This window comes from Callionymus lyra, chromosome 8 (genome assembly GCF_982586985.1).
Source record: "Callionymus lyra chromosome 8, fCalLyr1.hap1.1, whole genome shotgun sequence".
NCBI classification, from domain to species: domain Eukaryota; kingdom Metazoa; phylum Chordata; class Actinopteri; order Syngnathiformes; family Callionymidae; genus Callionymus; species Callionymus lyra.
Genome location: NC_141825.1, coordinates 25326734 through 25354185, shown reverse-complemented (window position 1 = coordinate 25354185; position 27452 = coordinate 25326734). Strand labels below are relative to the sequence as shown.

Sequence of the window (27452 nt, the reverse complement as noted above, 5' to 3'; positions counted from 1 at the left end):
ACAAGGAATAATTAAATGTTGAAAAATGGAATAAAGAATATAGATTTACTGAGAATTAGACAGAAAACAATGTGAAATAAATCTCCTGCTGAAGTAGAGGCTGTCTAGGATTTATGGGCAGTGTGATAAGTGATAAACTCTTGGTTGGTTTTGAACTATTGTTCAGTGAAAGGAGGGTGTATGATCCATATGATAGTCACCGGTTAAATAGTTTTTGAATACTTCCAAAAGTAAGAAACAGACACACAGGGTGTCCGTAAAAATTAAAAGAGTGTATGAGACTAGGTTCTTGGGAGTCATTAGTGATCATGAATTTAGTTGGAAGCCACATACAGAGTATTTAGAAAATAAATTAGCAAAATCTAATATTATCTACAAAGTAGAGGATTTGTAAAACAATAATTGTCTTTGCATATTATACTTCTCACTTATAAGGTCATATTGTGTTGAGGTTTGGGGAAATACATGCAGGACATACATCGACCCTATAATTTAACTCCAGAAAAGAGTTTTTAGAATAATTAACAAAGCTTCCTATTAGCGAAACCACTAATAAATAACTTATAAAGTCTGACATTTTTAGAAATGAGTTGACATTTTACATATAAAAGCATTAGAAGTATTATTTTGAGTTAAGAATTAAGAACTAATGTTAAATATAGTTGGTTTCATTTCTGTAAGTAAAATAATGAAATAGAATTTGTGACAAAGTTTCGTGGAACACTTGTCAGTTTTAAAATAAAATACATTTAAAAAATAAAAATAAAAATGAAAGGGTGAAAACATTGAAATGCAAAATACCTGGCAGCCAAAATAAGGATTACAAGATAAAATGACATGTAAAAATGAAATGTGAAATGATTTAGTTTTTTGTTTTTTCTGCTCTGTATAATTGATATTTTTGGGATACTTCATGGATTACATAGGATAGGAAAATAAGCCTGGGCTTCAGCCTGTTCCTTTTTTTCGATTACAGAGTTTGTTTAAAGGTTTGTGATGAGAAAATGTTGTGTAGAAGTTATGATAATAACTGCAAACTGATTGAACATAGTTGAAGTATTTTATATTGTAACCGAAAGAAAACTATTTATTCAGAACCAACCGCCAGTTTCCACTGTGAAATGCTTGATCAGATGTATCCTGTTACAGCTCAAAAAGCCACTCCACCTCTGTTTAATCCTACTTTGTCAATAAATGACACCTGTATAGCTCGATATTATCCAGCAGGGTTACATATGGGAAAAGTTGACAAAATTACTGCAACCGGGTGTTCGATTTTTCTTGCATGATTATTGCTCAAGTACTAACAGCAATGGCAGATGTGTGGTGGTTCTGTAAAGGTTGATAGGATGGTAACCTAGTGTATGGGATGGTATACTGTATGTGTTTTAATGGCTTTGGTTATGCCCACTACAGTTATGCCTGTCACTGAAAAAGGTGTTATAGAAAAATGTATGGACAATCTACCTAAGAATAATCATGTAAAAAGAGACACCTTAGCATTCACTCGTAACTCCCCAGTATATTTTGATGGTATTGGACAACCAAGAAACATTCCAAATTAATTTAAATTAGCTAATGAAGTAGCTGATGGGTTTTCTGGAATATGGTCAGTGCCTTTTAAGAATTAACTATGTTCAGTATAATGTACAGAGACTGGCAAATTACACTAGAGAGCTGGGTATCGCAGTGCATGAACAACTATCTGCCACTTCACTTATGGCGTTTCTAAATCGTATTTCTATAGACATGATACTTGCAGAGAAAGGAGGGGTGTGCGCACTGTTTGGTGATGTGTGTTGTACGTTCATTCCGAATGGTTCGAGATAACAAGTGTGAAGGAAGACTGAAGATTCATTGTTTAGGTCAGTGTTCAGGTCAAGGCATGAATACAACATATGTTGTTCATAATAGAGTCAGATTTTGCAAAACATCCTGTACCTCGAGTTTGTGATTGTATACTCAACTTACTTCACGTGTTCGGGGAGGGTCTGGAGGTCTTTAAAAGAAGGGACATGCCAAGAGGTTTTCAGCCACTCTCTGGAAGGATCTGGTGGGTGATCCAGGATTTGAAGGAGACTGGACCGAACTTCTGGTATTTCTGAATAATTTGCATTCTTTGTTAACTGTTGTATTTAAGGTCTTGTATGGCCTACTTTTGTAATCATTCTTTGCTATTAATAAATCCACTGTTTTAATTCTAAATTTGACTCTTCCTTGGATCAAATGAATGCGCAGAACTCATTAGACAGGAAGGAGTTCTTGAGTTCTCTTTACCAGTAAAGGTCAAGTTCTTGTGAAAAGAACAAGAGCTAAACATGGAGTGTCAGATGCAGGAAATGAAACAGTGAGTTTTCACTCGTTCATCACTTCACTTGTTCACCAGCACAGATCAAAGAGCTCCACAGAGAACAAACAAACAGAAGTAAGATTGTTTGAAGGCACTTACTGTGAAAGTAAATGCTTGTGGTCACAGTTAATCTACTGAACAAATCACAAACAAATGTCAATAAATGCTTCAAGAAAACACTGACTCTAAATGCACCTGCAGTTGTGAGTCATTTGGTTCGTTGGCGCCCTCACCAGGCATGTTGAAGACAGCTTTATGAAGGTCCGTCACCACAACAGGTGGATTGTATCCACATGAAACACATAGTCATGTTCAGTAAGGGCCTCAAAGTGGAGATGGACCTGCAGAATCCGCTCTTTTTTGGGGAAAGAAACCTGATCTGTTTTTTCAATAGTTTCTATCAGTCGGTGTGCGTTTGAGAAAAATGATGTCAAACATGTTCTCACCTGTATTGCATTGCGAATCATCGTGCATAAATGCAAAGATAAACATATATGGTCATACAAGTTATGGATGCCATCCTCCCATTCCTGATGCCTGTATATCATTTTGCAGTTCGGAAATGTTTTTCTGTAGAACGATATTCTTGTAGAAACAATGAAAATTACATATTAGAAAACCGAATGAATGTCAAAACTGTTCAATTTATTACCTTCAACCACGTGGGTACATGCGAGAATCCTTCCTTTTGCGGTGATTAAAACAGGATCACAGAGAATGAAGTCACATTCCTTGCTCTTGGTCTCCTTTGGAACCAAATGCCTTGGAAAGTTTTTCAAAACTGCCACATTTCTTGACTGCTGTATTATGGACTGTGGCAACTCAGCAGGTTTTTTTTTTTTATGTGCCATGATGAAGTTTAAATCGCACTTAATGATATCAATATCATTTGGTGGATATAGTTGGCTTGGGCTTTCATCCCGCTCTGCAATCTTTTGGGGTTCAACTATATCCACATCTTTAGAAATGACTTTCTTGAAGCCCTTTTGGTTTCAGACACCATTCAGTGAGCCATTTGTAGAGCGCTTTAAGTAAGTAAGTCATTTATATTTGTAGAGCACTTTAAGTAAGTAAGTCATTTATATTTGTAGAGCTCTTTAAGTAAGTAAGTCATTTATATTTGTAGAGCTTTTCCAGACCCCGGTCGCAAAGCACTTAAACAATCAAAACAATACTCACTTCCAACAGTTCTTCCTGCTGTCATAAGAGACTGTAAGCCTTCCAAGCCGACTATAATACGACACCTTTGGCTCTAAGTATCTATTCTTTGACACTATTTCAAATGTGAGTGTATGTTTTCGCTGGAGATGTGTTTTATAGTTCTTTCTCCTCAATTCGAGGTTGCAGTGTGGGCAGTTGATTCTATTTGACCTTCTTCGTCTTGTGGACTGAAGGTCAGGCTCAGGTTCTTTGGGGACCACTGGATGACGAGCCCCAGGTGCCTCAAAAACTGTGCTCTGTTGACGATTGTCTCTGGACAGTAGCAACAATGAAAATGTGATGCTTGTCTACACCCCAAGCCATATTAAATAACGGTGTGATCTGCAAGATCAAGGACAGTGAAAACACATTATACTATTAAGAAAATGGCAAATCAACAAACACATATTTCTTCTTCGTGTCTCACTGATGAATCTCAACCATATGCTTTTCACCTTTATATTTGCAGGACGGGCAAATATTAACCTCAGCGCTGTGTTTCTTATTTGGAATAAACCCCCGTCTTTAAAGTGTTATGTGTGTCTAGATATAAAAAAAATACCAAAGTTAAAAAAGGAAATATAGAATTTAAGTAATAATTATTGTGTCTCACGTACCTTAAATAAAGATTTTTTTAATGTATTAAAATGTAAATTACTAGTAGTTGCTTTTAGATAAGCGGTCTAAAAAAGGCACTTTTCTAATAACTATTGCTTACTTTTTTAATTACATGAATACACATACTACACACACACGCACAAAAGTATAAATGTAAATATCAATACGTTAAAAATAGTGCAATATAGTATAACAGAGTAAATAAATAACACTGTAAATATAGCATTTAATAATGAATTTATATAAAGTATAAATATAAATAAGTTAACAATGTTATTTACTTATGTTATGTTACTTACAATAACACACTAACGTATGATGATGACACACAAACAGACCCGCCGACATACTCGCACGCACACGCACATGCACATACACACTTACTCACACTTACTCACACACATGCACACGGACACACACAAACTAAAGTCCAAACATGTTGTTTACACAAATATGATAATGCCCAAACAAACACATTCTTAAGACACACAAAATGGAACAAACACACACACGTATGATAACACACACCAACAGCGACACACACACAGTACTGCAACGCTCGTCGAGCGTCACGGCGACTCGTGACTCGAACACATTGACCTTCAACTTGTTGTCAATGACCTGAAACGTCTTCTCGGAGCTCAGAACGCTGTCAGAGGGAGATCGACGAAGTCGTTGGAGAGGCGGACGACGTCGGATACGAGGACCGACACCGGATGCCATATTGTCAGGTATGACCAGCAACGTGCCGGCAGAATCATTATGACCACCTGTGATCCACACTCAGGCCACGATCCACGAGCTCCAGAGGAAGGCCGACACGGTTCCCCTCAGTGTGTTCCACCAGACCACCAGAGACACAACGCTGATGGGATACTCTAAAGTGAGTCCCCGACCCTGGACCGGACTCGCCTTAAACTACAGAATACAACACTGACGCCTCATCACTCACAGTCTTCCTCATCCAGAATCTGGTCAACAATCCTCTCAGTAACAAGAGTAAAAAAAGATGCCCGTATGCTTTGCCGCCCAGCCAACCTATCACAGCTGCCGATCACTTTTGACTTGGCAACAAAGACATATCATTGAAACACAGTATTGTCGCGATTAATCAGACCTCACTAAACACAGCAGTGTGTAGAGAGGCATCATGGGAGTTCACTCTTTTGTCGGCCCCATAGTTTATCTTCTGTTCATATATAAGTCGACATTTCTTAATGTTGAGAACAATAATACGTGATATCATACGTGTGTGTGTTTGTTCCATTTTGTGTGTGTTATGAATGTGTTTGGTTGGGCATTATCATATTTGTGTAAACAAATATGTAGAAGAACTCACATTTCTCCGATCCTTCAAACTCTTCACTGGCTTCCAGTTTCTTTCAGGATCAACTTTAAAATTCTGGTTCTTACTTTCAGATCTATTCATGGTCAGGCTCCTCCTTACATCAGTGATCTGATCCAGCCTTACACCCCAGCTCGGGCTCTGAGGTCTGTGGATCAGAATCTACTGATGGTTCCTGAACACGCTTCAGGACCAGAGGAGAGAAATCTTTTCAGGCTGTTGCTCCTAAGCTTTGGAACGATCTTCTCTCTCTTTGCGTTTGATGATCTACTGACTCCTTTAAGAAACATCTTAAGACGTTTCTATTTGTTCAGGCTTTTCCTTGAATTTCTCGAACTCCTGTGTTGTTCTCAGTATTATCTTGATCTTTAAGTGTATATACTTTTTTGAGTATTGTTTTGATTGTTAAAGCGCTTTGTGGAGCTGTGCAGCGAGAATTCTGAGTTGCTCTAGTAGAAGAACTCACATTTCCCCAATCCTTAAAACTCACTGGCTGACAGTTTCTTTCAGGATCAACTTTAAAACTCTGGTACTATACCATTGTGCTGTTTCAATTCACATGTAATCGTTCTATGTACTGCCAACACGGTTTGGTAGGTACCAAAATAGTACAGAGGTTCAGTACCCATCCCTAGTTCGGAGCCTCCTGGAGTTTTCTACGTAGACACACCACGTCTATCAGGTGCACCCGTACCCGTTTGCAATGATGATATCGGCGAGACGGTGGAAGGTGAACCATGGTATCGCGAGGGACTGCAGTACTTTTCTGACCGGACTCGTCTTCTTGGTCCTTCTGCAGGGAACTCTGGTGATTCCCAACCTGTCGTCGGTGTTGTGCGAGGAGGGCCAGTGGAAAGACCCTCACAGATTCAACCCAGAGAACTTCCTGAACGACGACGGGGAGTTTTTCAAACCGGAAGCCTTCGTGCCGTTCTCCACAGGTATGTCCTCTAGGTCGTCGACTCTCGAGGCTGTATGGGTGAGAATCTGGCTCGTATGGAGATCTTCCTGTTCCTGGTCACTCTCATGAGGAAGTTCACCCTCAACTGGCCAGAGGGCGCAGGAGAGCCGGACTATACTCCGATCTTCGGCATCAGCCAGGCCCCCAAACCCTACCACATAGTGGTCCAGTACCGAAAATCTCCATGAAACCACAGACGTGTTTTAAATGGGAATTTCTTTATTTTAACATCGTCTATTTCAGCTTAAATAAAAATGATATTATTTAATTTTTTTGCTTAATAGAAGAAATTAAGAATTTCCTGTTATGACAATAAACCACACTAGTAACCAAAATGGCTGAGAAAATATATATTTCACATGTTCTGTACCAGGAAGTACGGCTTTGATATCCTGTGGGACTAAAATACTTTTGAAAAGACTCTACATTTCAATCACTTTCTCTGGCAGTTGTGGTTTCCATAGAATACAAAGCAACACAATAGATTTAATTAATTTTGACGTTCAAATTATAATTAATTTACAGTGAATTTATTTACTTAATAAAAATATGTTAAAACAATTACTTAATTTCCCGAAACTGTGCTGTTTATATCACATAAAGATAACTTGATGTTTTTACATGTAATAGTTTCTTATTTGGAACAAAAAATGATACAATTTAGGGAAATATCTGAACCAAATAAAACTGGTAGAACAACAGTAACAACTAAAATGAGTTTTTTGTTTGAATAATCAATATTGGGTCAAATTATTTCTACTACTTAAACAGCAAACATGCGAAAGTACATCTTTAAAAAAAAGTCAAGAGTAAAACATGTTTATTTGTCGTCTAAGTTCCTATATTTCCTGCTGAAACTCTTGGTCATAACCTGGGATCATATGTGTCACATTTTATTCTATTATTATTTTATTGATAAAAAAGATATTGGCTTAGAAAAAGAAATATTGCCTTAAAAAGAGCAGCATTGCCGTTAAAAAAATCAAAATTGACTGAAGAAAATAATATTGGCATTGAAAATATATATATTTAGTGATGGAAAATATTGGCCTAGAAGAAAAAATATTGTCATTAAAGAATATTGAATGTAAGTTTTTCATATTAAAGTAATAAAACAAACTGTAATGGAAAAATAAATCAGAACCAAAACATTTAAGAAACATATTGATCTGGTCTTTAGTTTTGTCTTTCGACTTCTCTTCCCTACATGTTATTTTTTTTCAATTTCAATATTGTATTTTCAGCCATTTGTGTTGTGAGTCCATTGTTGTGAGTCCATACACACGTTACCTTCTGAGCTACACAACATTTTAAACCTCGTCTCGACACATTAGTTCTTCAACAACAACAAAAACTAAACATATATATATATATATATAAAATGTTTTTGCTCGACAAGTCACGGCTGTTTGACCTTCACCTCTTTTTTTTTTCCGCCACACACTGATGCACACTATTGTGTAACGTTGTACGGGAGGCCCCGAGTGTGTGTGTGTGTGTGTGTGTGTGTGTGTGTGTCGACCTCCTGTGATGACAGTCAGCTGGACGAGTGCGACCAGGCAGGATCAACAAAGGAGTTTCCAACAGATATGGACGTGACTGGGATGTTTTACGAAGAGCAGTGACAAAGTTTTGCCAGTTCTTCGAACCATGGACTGATCCGGGAGTTTGTTCTCGCACACACACACACACACACACACACACACACACACACACACACACAGATCTCGCACACCTGTGCAGGATGCAGGAGTCTCCAGGTGCGGTCGGTGTGGACGGCAACTATGTCAGCAACGTTCCCGCCTTCCTCACCAAGCTGTGGACGCTGGTGGAAGATCCCGACACCAACCACCTGATCTGCTGGAGCGCCGTGAGTCTGAACCTGAGGGTCTCGATCCAGACCCTTCGTCTTCTGCTGTCGTAGTTATTGAAAAATATGTTGTTTTTCGGGATCAGATTCTGACTAATATTACCAAAAATACATCTTCAGCTTCCTTAAAAACTGTTGTTGTTTATTAACCATTTAAAAATAATGTTTAAATACAATTATTTTAATGTTTAATTAGTCATTTGTATATTGAAAGGTTTTATTTGTTTTTATTGACTAAACAAATTCACTCACTCCTACATTACAAGGTTAACATTGTTTGGTTTTTAATGGTTTCATTTAAATGTTGAATATTTTCAAAATTAATTATGTTTTTTACACATAGAGATTGATTTTTTTATTCCAAAAATTCTGAAATAATTCTTATAGATTCTATATATTATAATTCACAGCCTTTTGAATTCAATTAATAGGAAAACATGGAAAAATCTTATTCTTTTTTAAAATAAAATGATTTTTCTGAATTCGATATTTATGTTGGTAAACTAGAGCCAATATGTATTTACTTAATTTAAAGGGCTATGAATAAAAAAAAAGGTTTGGTTTAATTACTGAAAAATTACTGTATTCAACTATTGAAAAAAAAAACAATTTAAAATCTCATCAGTACGAAAATGATTGAATTAAATTATTGAAAAAATGGTGAAATGCTTAAAACATCAACAACCTTTAAATAAAATCAATCAAAGTGTCACCATTTAAAATGTTAAATTCAACCATTATTCTGAAGATAAACTTCCATTCGAGAAAATCGAGTCAATATATTGTAAAATAGTTGAGTCTCTACAGGACGACAAAGTCAAGAGAATCTAACGGTTCTTTTCGGCAAAGTTGTAAATGTACTTTAAAAAAACAGAATAAAACATCAAAGACGTTTGACAAGAATCCTGTGAGAGATTGAAACGACTCGTGAAATGAATCATGTGAGAAACGACTCGTGACTCTGGACACGAAACATGTGGTGAGTCCAGGGTGACACAACATGGCCGCCATTGTTGGGTCTAAACCCTGACTGGCCTCATGACGACAGAGATACGAACTCATCAGGTATGAATGTTTAATTATCAGCAAGAACGAAGGATGGAACGAACAATAATATTAGTATTTATTATTACTATGACAAACCTTTTTTTTTTCTTTTTTTCTCACAAAAAATAAGAACTTAATCTAAAATATGTTTGATCATATATACAGAGTTTTTTTTATTTATCATATAAACATGTTAATATTAATATATGTTCTAAACTTTATGTTTCAATCAGATTTATATGAAAAAAATAGTAATAATGGTTTCTTTTAATTTCTCCTTTTGGCTCGATGCCCCCTTGACCTTGTGTTTATTGTCTTGTACCAATGTTTATTGTTGTTTATGTATTAATTATTCTTTTATCTATTGTTGTTTTTACGTTTCAATAACTTTTACTATTCTCATATTGATTGTCATTTTTGTCATATTATTATTTTTATATTGTCATTAATTTATTGTTATTTCTCATTTTTATTTTATGATTATTGTGTTTATTTTAAGTCATTTTTTCCGTCATATTATTATTTTTATATTGTCATTTATTTATTATCATTTATTATTTTTATTTTACAATTATCGAGTTTATTTTATGTCATTACTTCTGTTAAATTGAATTTTTAATTTTTATTATTTTATGCATTTCTTATGATGTTTATTTTATTTATTATTGTGTTTATTATTATTATCACTGTTGTGTATCACTGTTTTTGTATTTAACTAACATTATTATTCTTTTTATTGTCATTATTATTTCATTTATTTTAACTATTGTTTATCATTATTATATATATATATATATTTTTTTACATTGTTATTTAAAAACAAACTTCATTCTTGTACTTTATGTCTTAATATTATGTCTTAAATATTTTTGAAAGAAGTCCAATTTCTCCAGTGTGGGAAGAATACATGTGTATCAATCAATCAATCAATCAATAATCAATATTGTGATCAACAACAAATCCTGGACTGAAGTTGTCGTCCTGAAAAGTAACTTCTTGTTTGTCGTCGTGGTTCCAGAGCGGCACCAGCTTCCACGTGTTCGATCAGGGTCGCTTCGCCAAAGAAGTTCTTCCCAAATACTTCAAGCACAACAACATGGCGAGCTTTGTGCGTCAGTTGAACATGTGTGAGTCTCGCCCGCTGTGTTGTGTTGTTGTTGTTGTTGTTGTTGTGTTGAAGTCTCGCTCTGGTGTTCACGCAGACGGCTTCAGGAAGGTGGTGAACATCGAGCAGAGCGGCCTCGTCAAACCCGAGCGCGACGACACAGAGTTCCAGCACCTCTACTTCCTCCAGGGACACGAACACATGCTGGAGCACATCAAGAGGAAGGTATAGCTGCTCGCTCGCACAACACGCGTGTCGTCGAATCGTTTGAGCATCAGTGGAAATTAAACGACTCTCTTTATTTAGGTTTGTTTCAAGGCTAAAGTTCCTTCATTCCTTCATTCTATCCATCCATTCGTTTGTACTATCGTTCCTTCGCTGTATCGTTCCTTCTATCCTTAGTTTGTTTGTTCATTCTATCCTTCGTTCTATTGTTCACTCTATCCTCCATTCTTTCTTTCATTCTATCGTTAGTCAATTGGTTCTATCGTTCATTTGTCATTTCTTCGTTCTATTATTTGTTCTTTTGTTCGTTCTTTGGTTGGTTGGTTTGTTCTATTGTTTGTTCACTCTATCCTTTATTCTTTCTACCATTCTTTCATCTGCTCTTTGTTCTATCATTCTTTTGTTCCATCCTTCCTTCTATCATTCTAATATTCCTTCTATCGTTCTTATATTCGTTCTATCGTTCGTTCATTTGTTCTTTCTGTGGTTGTATCGTTCGTTTGTCTTTTCGTCGTTTGGTCTATTTTTGTTCTATCGTTCATTCTCTCGTCCGTTCCCTCTCGTTCTATCATTGGTCAGTTGGTTCTATCGTTCATTTGTTATTTCTTCATTCTATTATTTGTTCTATTGCTCGTTCTTTGGTTCGTTCTATTGTCGATCTATTGTTTGTTCGCTCTATCCTTTTTTCTTTCTACCGTTCTTTCCTCTGCTCGTTTGTTCTATCATTCTTTTGTTCCATCCTTCCTTCTATCATTCTAATATTCGTTCTATCATTCTTTTGTTCCCCCCTTCCTTCTATCATTCTAAAATTCCTTCTATCGTTCTTATATTCGTTCGTTCATTTGTTCGTTTGTTGGTTGTATCGTTCTTTTGTCTGTTTGTCGTTTCGTCTATTTTTCGTTCTATCTTTCGCTCTATCCTTCGTTCTTTTTAGCGTTCTATCATTTGTTCATTCGTTCTATCATTTGTTTGCCAGGTCTTTCCTTCTATCATTCGATCATTCTATCATTCGTTCTATTGTTCATTTATTGGGTCGTTGGTTGATTATACAGTTTGTTTGTTCTATTGTTCGTTTATTGTTCGCTCTATCCTTCGTTCTCTCTATCGTTCCATCATTTGTTCTATTTTTTGTTCTCTCATTTGTTCATCCCGTCCTTCCTTCTATCATTTTAATATTCCTTCTATCGTTCTTATATTCTCTCTATCGTTCGTTCATTTGTTCGTTCGTTGGTTGTATCATTCGTTTGTCTTCTCGTCGTTTCGTCTATTTTTCGTTATATCGTTGGCTCTATCCTTCGTTCTTTCTTGCGTTCTATCATTTGTTCATTCGTTCCATCATTTTTTTGCCAGGTCTTTCCTTCTATCAGTCTATCATTCGTTCTATTGTTCATTTATTGGGTCGTGGGTTGATTATACCGTTTGTTTGTTCTATTGTTCGTTTATTGTTCGCTCTATCCTTCGTTCTTTCTATCGTTCCATCATTTGTTCTATTGTTTGTTCTCTCATTTGTTCGCCCGTCCTTCCTTCTATCGTTCATACTATCATTCATTTGTTCCTTCTTTCGTTTTCTGAAATACAGTTGAAAATGTGGATCTGAGAATGAAAAGTCAAAAACGTGAAACGTCGAGATTCAACGCATGATCTTTTCTGATCCTTTTTAACATTTGTATAACCTTCAGTTCTTCAGTCTTTACTTATGAAAACCTGACTTTCTTTAATGGATGAATGGAGCAGGAGATCGACAGGATATTGTGTCAACAGTTATGCAGATGATGTAATGATCTGTGTCAGTAAAGAGAGAACAAACAGAAACAGAAACACAACTCAACACAAACCAGTAAAGGTCAAGTTCTTGGGAAAAGAACAAGCGCTAAACCAAAATCTGGCCTCAATGATAAAGTATCGATGTCGACGGAGGTGAAAGAGATCCGTCCTCGTCCCTTCTTTCTTTTGAAAGAGTGTTGCTGTGTGCAGGTGTCCATGGTGAAGAGCGAGGACACGAAGCTGCGACAGGAGGATCTCAGTAAACTGTTGTACGAAGTCCAGCTGCTCAGGTCCCAGCAGGACAACATGGAGTGTCAGATGCAGGACATGAAACAGTGAGTTTTCACTCGTTCATCACTTCACTTGTTCACCAGCACAGATCAAAGAGCTCCACAGAGAACAAACGAACAGAAGTAAGATTGTTTGAAGGCACTTTTTTCTGCTGATTTTAACGCTGAACAAAGTGAGTCACGCCTCGAGGCCATTGTGGCTAAAAACGGCTGCCTGTGTGTCATTGTGTGTCGAGTGTGACATTGTGTGTCGCAGCGTTCCTTTGTTGTCGTTATTGTCGACTCACCAGAGCAGAGAATGTTCACCTGCTCACCTGACCTGAAGCTCCCACAGCAGCACAACAATGTTTTTAATGAGGGAGGATCGATGGACGGACGAATGGGTGGATGTTTGGGTGGAATATGGATGGATGGATGGATGGATGGATGAATAGATGGATGAATAGATGGATATGTGGTGGGTTAATAGATGGATGATGGATGGTTGGAATAAGGATGGATGGATGAATGAATGGATGGATGGGTAATGGATGGATCGATTGGTAGTGGATGGAATATTGATGAATGGATGGGTGGTGGATGGATGAATGGATGGACGATGAAAGCATAATTAATAATTTTCTATAATTATGGATGGATGGATAGGTGGATGGGTAGTAAATGGATGTATGATGGTGCATGAAAGGCTGATGGTGCATAAAAGAATGATGGTGCATGAAAGGATGATGGTGCATAAAAGAATGATGGAAGGATGTTGGAAGGATGATGGTGCATAAAAGGATGATGGAAGGATGATGGTGCATAAAAGAATGATGGAAGGATGATGGTGCATAAAAGGATGATGATGGATGATGGTGCATAAAAGGCTGATGGTGCATGAAAGGATGATGGTGCATAAAAGAATGATGGAAGGATGTTGGAAGGATGATGGTGCATAAAAGGATGATGGAAGGATGATGGTGCATAAAAGAATGATGGAAGGATGATGGTGCATAAAAGGATGATGGTGCATACAAGGATGATGGAAGGATGATGGTGCATAAAAGAATGATGGAATGATGATGGTGCATGAAAGGATGATGGAAGGATGATGGTGCATAAAAGGATGATGGAAGGATGATGGTGCATACAAGGATGATGGAAGGATGATGGTGCATAAAAGGATGATGGAAGGATGATGGTGCATGAAAGGATGATGGAAGGATGATGGTGCATACAAGGATGATGGAAGGATGATGGTGGATAAAAGGATGATGGAAGGATGATGGTGCATACAAGGATGATGGAAGGATGATGGTGCATAAAAGAATGATGGTGCATGAAAGGATGATGGAAGGATGATGGTTCATAAAAGGATGATGGTTCATAAAAGGATGATGGTGCATAAAAGAATGATGGAAGGATGATGGTGCATGAAAGGATGATGGAATGATGATGGTGCATGAAAGGATGATGGATTGATGATGGTGCATGAAAGGATGATGGAAGGATGATGGTGCATACAAGGATGATGGAAGGATGATGGTGCATAAAAGAATGATGGAAGGATGATGGTGCATAAAATAATGATGGTTCATAAAAGGATGATGGAAGGATGATGGTGCATAAAAGAATGATGGAAGGATGATGGTGCATGAAAGGATGATGGAATGATGATGGTGCATGAAAGGATGATGGATTGATGATGGTGCATGAAAGGATGATGGAAGGATGATGGTGCATACAAGGATGATGGAAGGATGATGGTGCATAAAAGAATGATGGAAGGATGATGGTGCATAAAATAATGATGGTGCATGAAAGGATGATGGTTCATAAAAGGATGATGGTTCATAAAAGGATGATGGAAGGATGATGGTGCATAAAAGAATGATGGAAGGATGATGGTGCATGAAAGGATGATGGATTGATGATGGTGCATGAAAGGATGATGGAAGGATGATGGTGCATACAAGGATGATGGAAGGATGATGGTGCAAAAAAGAATGATGGAAGGATGATGGTGCATAAAAGAATGATGGAAGGATGATGGTGCATACAAGGATGATGGAAGGATGATGGTGCATAAAAGAATGATGGAAGGATGATGGTGCATAAAAGAATGATGGTGCATGAAAGGATGATGGAAGGATGATGGTTCATAAAAGAATGATGGAAGGATGATGGTGCATGAAAGGATGATGGATTGATGATGGTGCATGAAAGGATGATGGAAGGATGATGGTGCATAAAAGAATGATGGTGCATGAAAGGATGATGGAAGTATGATGGTGCATAAAAGAATGATGGTTCATAAAAGGATGATGGAAGGATGATAGTGCATAAAAGGGTGATGGAAGGATGATGGTGCATACAAGGATGATGGAAGGATGATGGTGCATAAAAGAATGATGGTGCATGAAAGGATGATGGAAGGATGATGGTTCATAAAAGGATGATGGTGCATAAAAGAATGGTGGTGCATGAAAGGATGATGGTTCATAAAAGGATGATGGTTCATAAAAGGATGATGGAAGGATGATGGTTCATAAAAGGATGATGGAAGGATGATGGTTCATAAAAGGATGATGGTTCATAAAAGGATGATGGTGCATAAAAGAATGATGGTGCATGAAAGGATGATGGAAGGATGATGGTTCATAAAAGGATGATGGTGCATAAAAGAATGATGGTGCATGAAAGGATGATGGAAGGATGATGGTTCATAAAAGGATGATGGTGCATAAAAGAATGGTGGTGCATGAAAGGATGATGGAAGGATGATGGTTCATAAAAGGATGATGGAAGGATGATGGTTAATAAAAGGATGATGGTTCATAAAAGGATGATGGAAGGATGATGGTTCATAAAAGGATGATGGAAGGATGATGGTGCATAAAAGAATGATGGAAGGATGATGGTGCACTAAAGGATGATGGAAGGCTGAAGTTATGATGGAAAGATGAAAGGATGATGAAAGGATGATGAAAGGATTATGAAAGGATGATGAAAACTTTGTAAACCATGTTTATTGACTGACATGTGAACATGTTGCTGCAGACAGAACGAGGTCCTGTGGAGAGAAGTCGTGTCTCTGAGGCAGAATCACACGCAGCAGCAGAAGGTCATGAACAAGGTCAGTCCAGAGTCTCTGCAACAACTGGATCTCCTGTGTGTGTGTGTGTGTGTGTGTGTGTGTGTGTGTGTGTGTGTGTGTGTGTGTGTGTGTGTGTGTGTGTGTGTGGGGGTGTGTGTGGGGGTGTGTGTGTGTGTGTGTGTGTGTGTGTGTGGGGGGGGGGGGGTGTGTGTGTGTGTGTGTGTGTGTGTGTGTGTGGGGGTGTGTGTGTGTGTGTGTGTGTGCGTGGGGGTGTGTGTGTGTGTGTGTGTGTGTGTGTGTGTGTGTGTGTGTGTGTGTGTGTGTGCGTATAAAAGTGTGTATGTATGTGTGTGTGTAAAATGTGTTATTGTCTGTGTTAATAGAAGCAGTATGTGTGTATATGTAAGTGTATTTTTGTGTCTGTGTGCACATAAGAGTGTATGTAAGTGTGTGTGTGAGTCTGTGTGTATATGTGTGTGTGTCTGTGTGTATATACAGTAAGTGTGTGTGTGTGTGGGTCTGTGTATATAAGTGTGGTTGTGCACATTAGAGTGTGAGTGTATATAAGTCTGTGTGTGTGTATCTGTGTGTATATAAGTGTGTTTGTGTATATTAGTGTGTTTGTGTGTCCGTAAGAGTGTGTGCATATCAGCGTCTGTATATAAATGTGTTTATGTTAACATAGGTGTGTGTGTGTCTGTGTGTATATAAGAGTGTATATACTATATATATATACTGTATATATATATATATATATATGAGTGTGTGTGTAAATATGTGTGTATATAAGTGTGTTTATGTTTACATAGGTGTGTGTGTATGTGTGTGTATGTAAGTGTATATACTGTATATATATATATATATATATATATATATATATATATATATATGAGTGTGTGTGTGTGTGTGTGTGTGTGTGTGTGTGTGTGTGTGTGTGTGTGTGTGTGTGTGTGTATGTGTGTGTGTGTGTATATGAGTATGTGTGTGTAAATATGTGTGTATATAAGTGTGTAAAGGATGCTGAATCATGTGATGCCATTTTCTCTCCTCCAGCTGATTCAGTTCCTGTTCAGCCAGATGCAGTCCAACAACACACCCAGTGGTGTGGGTCTGAAAAGGAAGCTGTAAGTAACAAACACAAAAGTACACAACAATTCACAGGAATACTCACAAATGTACATACATCTACATAAAGTGGGACGAGCGGGGAACAGTGGAAGGGCTGGCTCAGCTGACTCACTGACAATCTCTGAATGGATGCGAGTGCTGAATCAGTCGCACACACGCGCACACACACACACTTCCACACAGTAAAGGCAGAGCCGTGTGTGTGACCTTGTGTGTGTGTGTGTGTGTGTGAAATGCTGTTTCAGCTTTGTTCAGTGAACCCACATGAAGACCGACAGAAACACAAGTGATCAAGTGTTAACAATGTTTTGTGCTACACAACATGTTGCGGTGCGACACAGACATGAGACACACAATCAGTTGTGTTGTTGTGTGGGTCTGTGCAGGCCTCTGATGTTGGATGACGGTTCCCTCACTCCTCCTCCCGCCAAGTTCAGCCAGAACACGTCCATGGAGCCACTGCAGGAGCCGTTTTACATCCAGTCGGTGAGAGAACATCACAAATACACAACAACTACGATGACCTACAACACACACACACACATAAACGCACAAGCGCACACACACCCGTCTTTATATTTGAATTATTAACATATAATTTATAAAACATTGAAAACAAAACTTGTTTTGATGATGGTTGATATATATATAATGGAAGGATGATGGATGATGGATGGATATATGGAGGGTGATATATGATGGTAGGTCATGATGGATGAAGGAAGGATGATGGATGGATGGATGGATGGATGGATGGATGGATGGATGGATGGAGGGTGATAGATGACGCTAGATCATGATGGATGAAGGAAGGATGATGGATGGATGGATGGATGGAGCGTGATAGATGATGCTAGATCATGATAGATGAAGGAAGGATGATGGATGCATGGATGGATGGATGGATGGAGCGTGATAGATGATGCTAGATCATGATAGATGAAGGAAGGATGATGGATGCATGGATGGATGGATGGAGCGTGATAGATGATGCTAGATCATGATGGATGAAGGAAGGATGATGGATGCATGGATGGATGGATGGATGGAGCGTGATAGATGATGCTAGATCATGATAGATGAAGGAAGGATGATGGATGCATGGATGGATGGATGGAGGGTGATAGATGATGCTAGATCATGATAGATGAAGGAAGGATGATGGATGCATGGATGGATGGATGGAGGGTGATAGATGATGCTAGATCATGATAGATGAAGGAAGAATGGTGGATGCATAGATGGATGGATGGATGGATGGAGGGTGATAGATGATGCTAGATCATGATAGATGAAGGAAGGATGATGGATGCATGGATGATGGATGGAGGGTGATAGATGATGCTAGATCATGATAGATGAAGGAAGGATGATGGATGCATGGATGATGGAGGGAGGGTGATAGATGATGCTAGATCATGATAGATGAAGGAAGGATGATGGATGCATGGATGGATGGATGGAGGGTGATAGATGATGCTAGATCATGATAGATGAAGGAAGGATGATGGATGCATGGATGATGGAGGGAGGGTGATAGATGATGCTAAATCATGATAGATGAAGGAAGGATGATGGATGCATGGATGGATGGATGGAGGGTGATAGATGATGCTAGATCATGATGGATGAAGGAAGGATGATGATGGATGGATGGAGGGTGATAGATGATGCTAGATCATGATAGATGAAGGAAGAATGGTGGATGCATAGATGGATGGATGGATGGAGGGTGATAGATGATGCTAGATCATGATAGATGAAGGAAGGATGATGGATGCATGGATGGATGGATGGAGAGTGATAGATGATGCTAGATCATGATGGATGAAGGAAGGATGATGATGGATGGATGGAAGGTGATAGATGATGCTAGATCATGATGGATGAAGGAAGGATGATGGATGATGGATGGATGGATGGAGGGTGATAGATGATGCTAGATCATGATAGATGAAGGAAGGATGACGGATGCATGGATGGATGGATGGAGGGTGATAGATGATGCTAGATCATGATAGATGAAGGAAGGATGATGGATGCATGGATGGATGGATGGAGGGTGATAGATGATGCTAGATCATGATAGATGAAGGAAGGATGATGGATGCATGGATGGATGGATGGAGAGTGATAGATGACGCTAGATCATGATGGATGAAGGAAGGATGATGGATGCATGGATGGATGGATGGAGGGTGATAGATGATGCTAGATCATGATGGATGAAGGAAGGATGATGGATGCATGGATGGATGGATGGAGGGTGATAGATGATGCTAGATCATGATGGATGAAGGAAGGATGATGGATGCATGGATGGATGGATGGAAGGTGATAGATGATGCTAGATCATGATGGATGAAGGAAGGATGATGGATGCATGGATGGATGGATGGAGGGTGATAGATGATGCTAGATCATGATGGATGAAGGAAGGATGATGGATGCATGGATGGATGGATGGATGGAGAGTGATAGATGATGCTAGATCATGATGGATGAAGGAAGGATGATGGATGCATGGATGGATGGATGGAGGGTGATAGATGATGCTAGATCATGATGGATGAAGGAAGGATGATGGATGCATGGATGGATGGATGGAGGGTGATAGATGATGCTAGATCATGATGGATGAAGGAAGGATGATGGATGCATGGATGGATGGATGGAGGGTGATAGATGATGCTAGATGATCAAGTCTCACTGACTCTGCTCCTCAGCCCTCCAGTGACACGTCCTCCTCCACCACTGGTCTGACTGGAGGTCCCATCATCTCTGACGTCACCAACATCTCACACTCTGCTGCTCACATGCACGTGCAGACGGAGGAGAGCAGGTCAGTTATCTTCATCTTCATCATCCTCATCATCATCATCATCATCATCATCATCATCATCATCATCATCATCATCATCTTCATCATCATCATCATCATCATCATCATCATCATCATCATCATCATCATCATCATCTTCATCATCATCATAATCATCTTCATCATCATCATCATCATCATCATCATCATCATCATCATCATCACCATCATCATCATCATCATCATCATCATCATCATCTTCATCATCATCATCATCATCCTTATCTTCATCTTCATCATCATTATCTTCATCTTCATCATCATTATCTTCATCATCATCATCATCTTCATCACCATCATCATCATCATCATCTTCATCTTCATCTTCATCTTCATCTTCATCTTCATCTTCATCTTCATCTTCATCTTCATCATCATCATCATCCTCATCCTCATCCTCATCCTCATCCTCATCCTCATCCTCATCCTCATCCTCATCCTCTTCATCCTCATCCTCATCTTCATCTTCATCTTCATCTTCATCTTCATCTTCATCTTCATCTTCATCATCATCATCCTCATCCTCATCCTCATCATCATCCTCATCTTCATGCTCATCCTCATCCTCTTCATCCTCATCCTCATCATCATCTTCATCTTCATCCTCATCCTCATCCTCTTCATCCTCATCATCATCCTCATCCTCATCCTCATCCTCATCCTCATCCTCTTCATCCTAATCCTCATCCTCATCATCATCATCATCATCATCATCATCATCATCATCATCATCATCCTCATCTTCATCCTCATCCTCATCCTCATCCTCATCCTCATCCTCATCCTCATCCTCATCCTCATCCTCATCCTCTTCATCCTCATCATCATCCTCATCTTCATCCTCATCCTCATCCTCATCCTCATCCTCATCCTCATCCTCATCCTCATCCTCTTCATCCTCATCATCATCCTCATCTTCATCCTCATCCTCATCCTCATCCTCTTCATCCTCATCTTCATCTTCATCTTCATCTTCATCTTCATCTTCATCTTCATCCTAATCCTCATCATCATCTTCATCATCAACTTGTGATCCTGGATCAACCTTCTGAGTCTCTTTTGTCAGAGAAAAGTCATTGATGCTGATCAAGGAAGAACCCGTCAGTCCTGAAGTGAGGGCAGCAGGAAAGGCAGCTCTGACCTCCTCGTGTGAGGTCTGCTCCTCAGAACCACCCGTCCTCCCTGTGGCCATGGTCCAGTCGGTGCTGGAGGGCAGGGGTCCGACGCCGTCGGTGCTGGAGAGGAGGAGCAAGAGGGTCCTGCAGGAGAGGTGAGATCATCCGACCACTGGCCACCGGTGGAAGATCTCACGTGTTTGTGTTCAGGGTGGACTTCGTGGAGAACGTGGACATGAGTCTGGAGGACCTGCAGCAGCTCCTGCTCAAGAGCCACCAGCAGAGTGCGGTGGAGGCCGGAGGCAGCGCCGCCATGGACGTGAGTGACCACCACACACGTGTGGAGGTTCAAGAACTGACCTTGAACATGTCTTCCTCACAGCCCTTCAGCATGAGTCTGGCCGAGTGGAACTTCTCCGAGATGGAGTCGAACCTCAAACCGGTGAGTGGACTCAGAAGATCACGTTCTGAGGTGAAGAAGTTGATCCTCATGTTCGTGTCCGTCTGTCCAGTACATGTTTCAAGGTGATGAAGCTGAAGCTCTGCCGGCTGCAGGCTGTGAGGACCACTGACCACTGCAAGACACAGGTGACCTTTCAAGAGTTTAAACTGAACTCTTCCGTTTTATGTTCAATTGCACTTTATAACCACTAGAGGACGCTGACACGCTCATTACATATAAAAGTATAGTTAATATTATCATTGTTGTTTGTTTTTATTATTATTTTTGTCTTCCCCAACAATACTAAAAACAACTGCATTATTATTGTTGTGTTTTTTATAGTTTATATTTTTATAATGCTGTTGGTATTGTTTGTGTGGTTGTTGTTTTTCGTATTATTGTTGAATTTTTAATGACAATAATAAGAGAAACAACAATAATACATATAACGAGAATATTGTTGCCATTATTTGTCTTATTTTTGTTTTTAATGATTGTTTGCTTCAACAAGAAAATACAACAACAATAATATTGTTAACATTGTTTTTATTATTTGTGTTATTGTTGTTGTTTTTAATGATTGTTTGCTTCAACAAGAAATATTGGAGAAAAAAATCCTAAAAACTACAATATTAATATTAACATTGTTGGTATTGTTTGTATGATTGTTTTTATTTTTTATTGTTGTCATCGAAGAAGACAATAATTATAACAACAACACTAATATTATTAATATTGTTGTTATTATTTGTGTTGTTGTTGTTTTTAATTATTGTTGTGTTCTTAAACAAGAAAAATAAAAACAACACTAATATTATTAATATTGTTGTTATTATTTGTGTTGTTGTTGTTTTTAATTATTGTTGTGTTCTTAAACAAGAAAAATAAAAACAACACTAATATTATTAATATTGTTGTTATTATTTGTGTTATTGTTGTTTTTAATTATTGTTGTGTTCTTAAACAAGAAAAATAAAAACAACAATAATATTATTAATATTGTTGTTATTATTTGTGTTATTGTTGTTTTTAATTATTGTTTTTTTCTTCAACAAGAAAAATAAAAACAACAATAATATTATTAATATTGTTGTTATTATTTGAGTTATTGTTGTTTTTAATTATTGTTTTTTCTTCAACAAGAAAAATAAAAACAACAATAATATTATTAATATTGTTGTTATTATTTGAGTTATTGTTGTTGTTTTTAATTATTGTCTGCCGAAACAAGAAATATTGGAGAAAAAAATCATAAAAACTACAATATTAATATTAACATTGTTGGTATTGTTTGTATGATTGTTTTTATTTTTTATTGTTGTCATCGAAGAAGACAATAATTATAACAACAACACTAATATTATTAATATTGTTGTTATTATTTCTGTTGTTGTTGTTTTTAATTATTGTTTTTTTCTTCAACAAGAAAAATAAAAACAACAATAATATTATTAATATTGTTGTTATTATTTGTGTTATTTTTGTTTTTAATTATTGTTTTTTTCTTCAACAAGAAAAATAAAAACAACAATAATATTATTAATATTGTTGTTATTATTTGAGTTATTGTTGTTTTTAATTATTGTTTTTTTCTTCAACAAGAAAAATAAAAACAACAATAATATTATTAATATTGTTGTTATTATTTGTGTTATTGTTGTTTTTAATTATTGTTTTTTTCTTCAACAAGAAAAATAAAAACAACAATAATATTATTAATATTGTTGTTATTATTTGTGTTGTTGTTGTTTTTAATTATTGTTGTGTTCTTAAACAAGAAAAATAAAAACAACAATAACAATTAAGAAAATCAATCATAGAAAATAATACCAACAATAGTAACAACCACAATATTATTATTAATATTGTTGTTATTTTTATTATTATTATTATCTTCTCCAGAAATGATAATAAATAATAATAATAATTATAACAGTATGTTTTTGGTATTTCTTTTTTTTAATTAGACAACAATATGATGATTATTTAAGTCTGTTTTTAAATATTTATTTATTTGAATTCATTCAAATGTTGATGCTCTTCAATCTCATAAAGTTTTGTTTCTCATCACGACTCCTTCTGGTTTCAGCTCCACTGTTGACACTCGACTAGATTCACCTTCACGTCTGATGCTCTCAACACTTTGTCGACACTTTCACGTGTGCGTTTGTCCGGATGACGAACACACACACGATTCTAGACGGTGTGTAGACGAATATTCTTCAGGACAAAGAATCACGACGTGTCTCGAGATGAAGGTTTTCTGAAAACTTAACTGAGTTGAACTTTTATTCGCTGTCGGTCTGACAGCAAACTTGTTGGAGTGAGAATGGAGGAGGAGGAGGAGGAGGAGGAGGAGGAGGAGGAGGAGGAGGAGGAGGAGGGGGAGGGGGAGGAGGAGGAGGAGGAGGAGGAGGAGGAGGGGGAGGGGGAGGAGGAGGAGGAGGAGGAGGAGGAGGAGGAGGAGGAGGGGGAGGGGGAGGAGGAGGAGGAGGACACACACGTAATGACATAAATGTAGTGACACACATGTAATAACACACATGTAATAACACACATGTAGTGACACAAATTTAGCGACACACACGTAGCGACACACATTTAATGACACACATGTAGTGACACACATGTAATAACACACATGTAGTGACACAAATTTAGCGACACACATTTAATGACACACATGTAGTGACACACATGTAATAACACACATGTAGTGACACAATTGTAGTGACACAAATGTAGTGACACACATGTAATAACACACATGTAGTGACACAAATTTAGCGACAAACACGTAGCGACACACATTTAATGACACACATGTAGTGACACACATGTAATAACACACATGCAGTGACACAAATTTAGCGACACACACGTAATGACATAAATGTAGTGACACATGTAATAACACACATGTAGTGACACAATTGTAGTGACACAAATGTAGTGACACAAATGTAATGACACAAATGTAATGACACAAATGTAATGACACAAATGTAGTGACACACATGTAATAACACACATGTAGTGACACAAATTTAGCGACAAACACGTAGCGACACACATTTAATGACACACATGTAGTGACACACATGTAATAACACACATGTAGTGACACAAATTTAGCGACAAACATGTAGCGACACACGTGTAACGACACACACGTGTAACGACACACACGTAGCGACACACACGTAATGACATAAATGTAGTGACACACATGTAGCAACACACACAAAGTGACACACATGTAACGACACACACGTAGCGACACACACGTAATGACATAAATGTAGTGACACACATGTAATAACACACACAAAGTGACACACATGTAATGACACACATGTAAAGTGACACACGCATGTAGCACCACACACATGTAAAGCAACACATGCATAGGAACCAGCACACGCATGTTGCTACACACACATTTAAAGAGACACACACATGTGTAGTGACACACACATGTGAAGCAACACACGCATGTAAACAAGTACACGTATGTACCGAAACACGCGAAGCAGCACACACGTGTGAAGCAGCACACACATGTGAAGCAGCCCATGCATGTAGTGACACAAACATGTAGCAATGCACATCTAGCGACAACATGTAGCAACGCACACATGTGAAACTACACACATGTGAAGCTACAGTTGCATGAAGCAACGCACTTCTTGCGACGCACATGTGGTGACACACTAGTAGCGAGACACGCAATATGAGGCTTCATACGCAATATGAAGCGACACACAACATGTAGCTCGTAGCTGCACATGCACAGGCTACGCACACAAGTAGCCACATAAAGGCGTAGCAGCACGTGCACTTAGCGTCGAACACATGTAGCGACACACACTTCTGTCCACTTGAATGTGAAGTCTAAAACTGCAGTTTTGCACATTGAAATATTTGTTGTTGTGAACATGAAACCGAACAGGAACCAAAAGAGAAGCTTCGTGTTTCCAGAGGAATCTGACTGGGAACACAAAAAAAAAACATGGAGGCAGGAAGTGAGGAGGCACCACTTCCTGTCTGAGTTGTCGGGAAGACATCTTGGGAAAAAAAAAAAAAACTTCACAGTGAAGAGATGGACTCTCAGCTCAGCTGCTCACACAGACTCACACAGACTCACACAGACTCACACAGACTCACACAGACTCACACAGACTCACACAGACTCACACACACTCACTCACACTCACACAGACTCACACACACTCACACACACTCACACAGACTCACACAGACTCACACAGACTCACACACACTCACTCACACTCACACAGACTCACACAGACTCACACACACTCACACACACTCACACAGACTCACACAGACTCACACACACTCACTCACACTCACACAGACTCACACAGACTCACACAGACTCACACAGAATCACACAGACTCACACAGACTCACACAGACTCACACACACTCACACAGACTCACAGACTCACACAGAATCACACAGACTCACACACACTCACACAGACTCACACAGACTCACACAGACTCACACACACACACTCACACTCACACAGACTCACACACACTCATACACACTCACACAGACTCACACACACTCACTCACACTCACACAGACTCACACAGACTCACACAGACTCACACACACTCACACAGACTCACACAGACTCACACTCACACATACTCACACAGACTCACACACACTCACACAGACTCACACAGACTCACACACACTCACTCACACTCACACAGACTCACACAGACTCACACAGACTCACACACACTCACACAGACTCACAGACTCACACAGAATCACACAGACTCACACAGACTCACACAGACTCACACAGACTCACACAGACTCACACACACTCACTCACACTCACACAGACTCACACAGACTCACACACACTCACACACACTCACACAGACTCACACAGACTCACACACACTCACTCACACTCACACAGACTCACACAGACTCACACAGACTCACACAGAATCACACAGACTCACACAGACTCACACAGACTCACACACACTCACACAGACTCACAGACTCACACAGAATCACACAGACTCACACACACTCACACAGACTCACACAGACTCACACAGACTCACACACACACACTCACACTCACACAGACTCACACACACTCATACACACTCACACAGACTCACACACACTCACTCACACTCACACAGACTCACACAGACTCACACAGACTCACACACACTCACACAGACTCACACAGACTCACACTCACACATACTCACACAGACTCACACACACTCACACAGACTCACACAGACTCACACACACTCACTCACACTCACACAGACTCACACAGACTCACACAGACTCACACACACTCACTCACACTCACACAGACTCACACAGACTCACACACACTCACACACACTCACACACACTCACACACACTCATACACACTCACACAGACTCACACACACTCACTCACACTCACACAGACTCACACAGACTCACACACACTCACACAGACTCACACAGACTCACACAGACTCACACTCACACAGACTCACACACACTCACACAGACTCACACAGACTCACACACACTCACTCACACTCACACACACTCACTCACACTCACACAGACTCACACAGAATCACACAGACTCACACACACACACACACTCACACAGACTCACTAAGACTCACACAGACTCACACACACTCACACACACTCACACAGACTCACACAGAATCACACAGACTCACACACACTCACACAGACTCACACAGAATCACACAGACTCACACACACTCACACAGACTCACACAGACTCACACAGACTCACACACACACACACACTCACACAGACTCACACAGACTCACACACACTCACTCACACTCACACAGACTCACACAGACTCACACACACTCACACACACTCACACAGACTCACACAGACTCACACACACTCACTCACACTCACACAGACTCACACAGACTCACACACACTCACACACACTCACACAGACTCAC

At 38.9% G+C, this 27452-nt stretch overlaps 1 protein-coding gene and 1 pseudogene across 1 annotated transcript; both read left to right on the top strand.

Moving 5' to 3' along the window:
- Positions 1-2318: 2318 nt before the first annotated feature.
- On the top strand, positions 2319-6662 carry LOC148074378 (cytochrome P450 2D17-like; annotated as a pseudogene).
- Positions 6663-8218: 1556 nt separating this feature from the next.
- hsf4 (heat shock transcription factor 4) lies at positions 8219-21547 on the top strand. The gene is made up of 12 exons (XM_087798275.1): positions 8219-8344; positions 10410-10518; positions 10594-10721; positions 12696-12820; positions 15815-15890; positions 16905-16975; positions 17366-17465; positions 19706-19821; positions 20927-21130; positions 21186-21294; positions 21358-21417; positions 21488-21547. Exons 1-12 carry the CDS (start codon positions 8219-8221, stop codon positions 21545-21547), a joined length of 1284 nt encoding a protein of 427 aa, XP_087654401.1.
- Positions 21548-27452: the final 5905 nt, after the last annotated feature.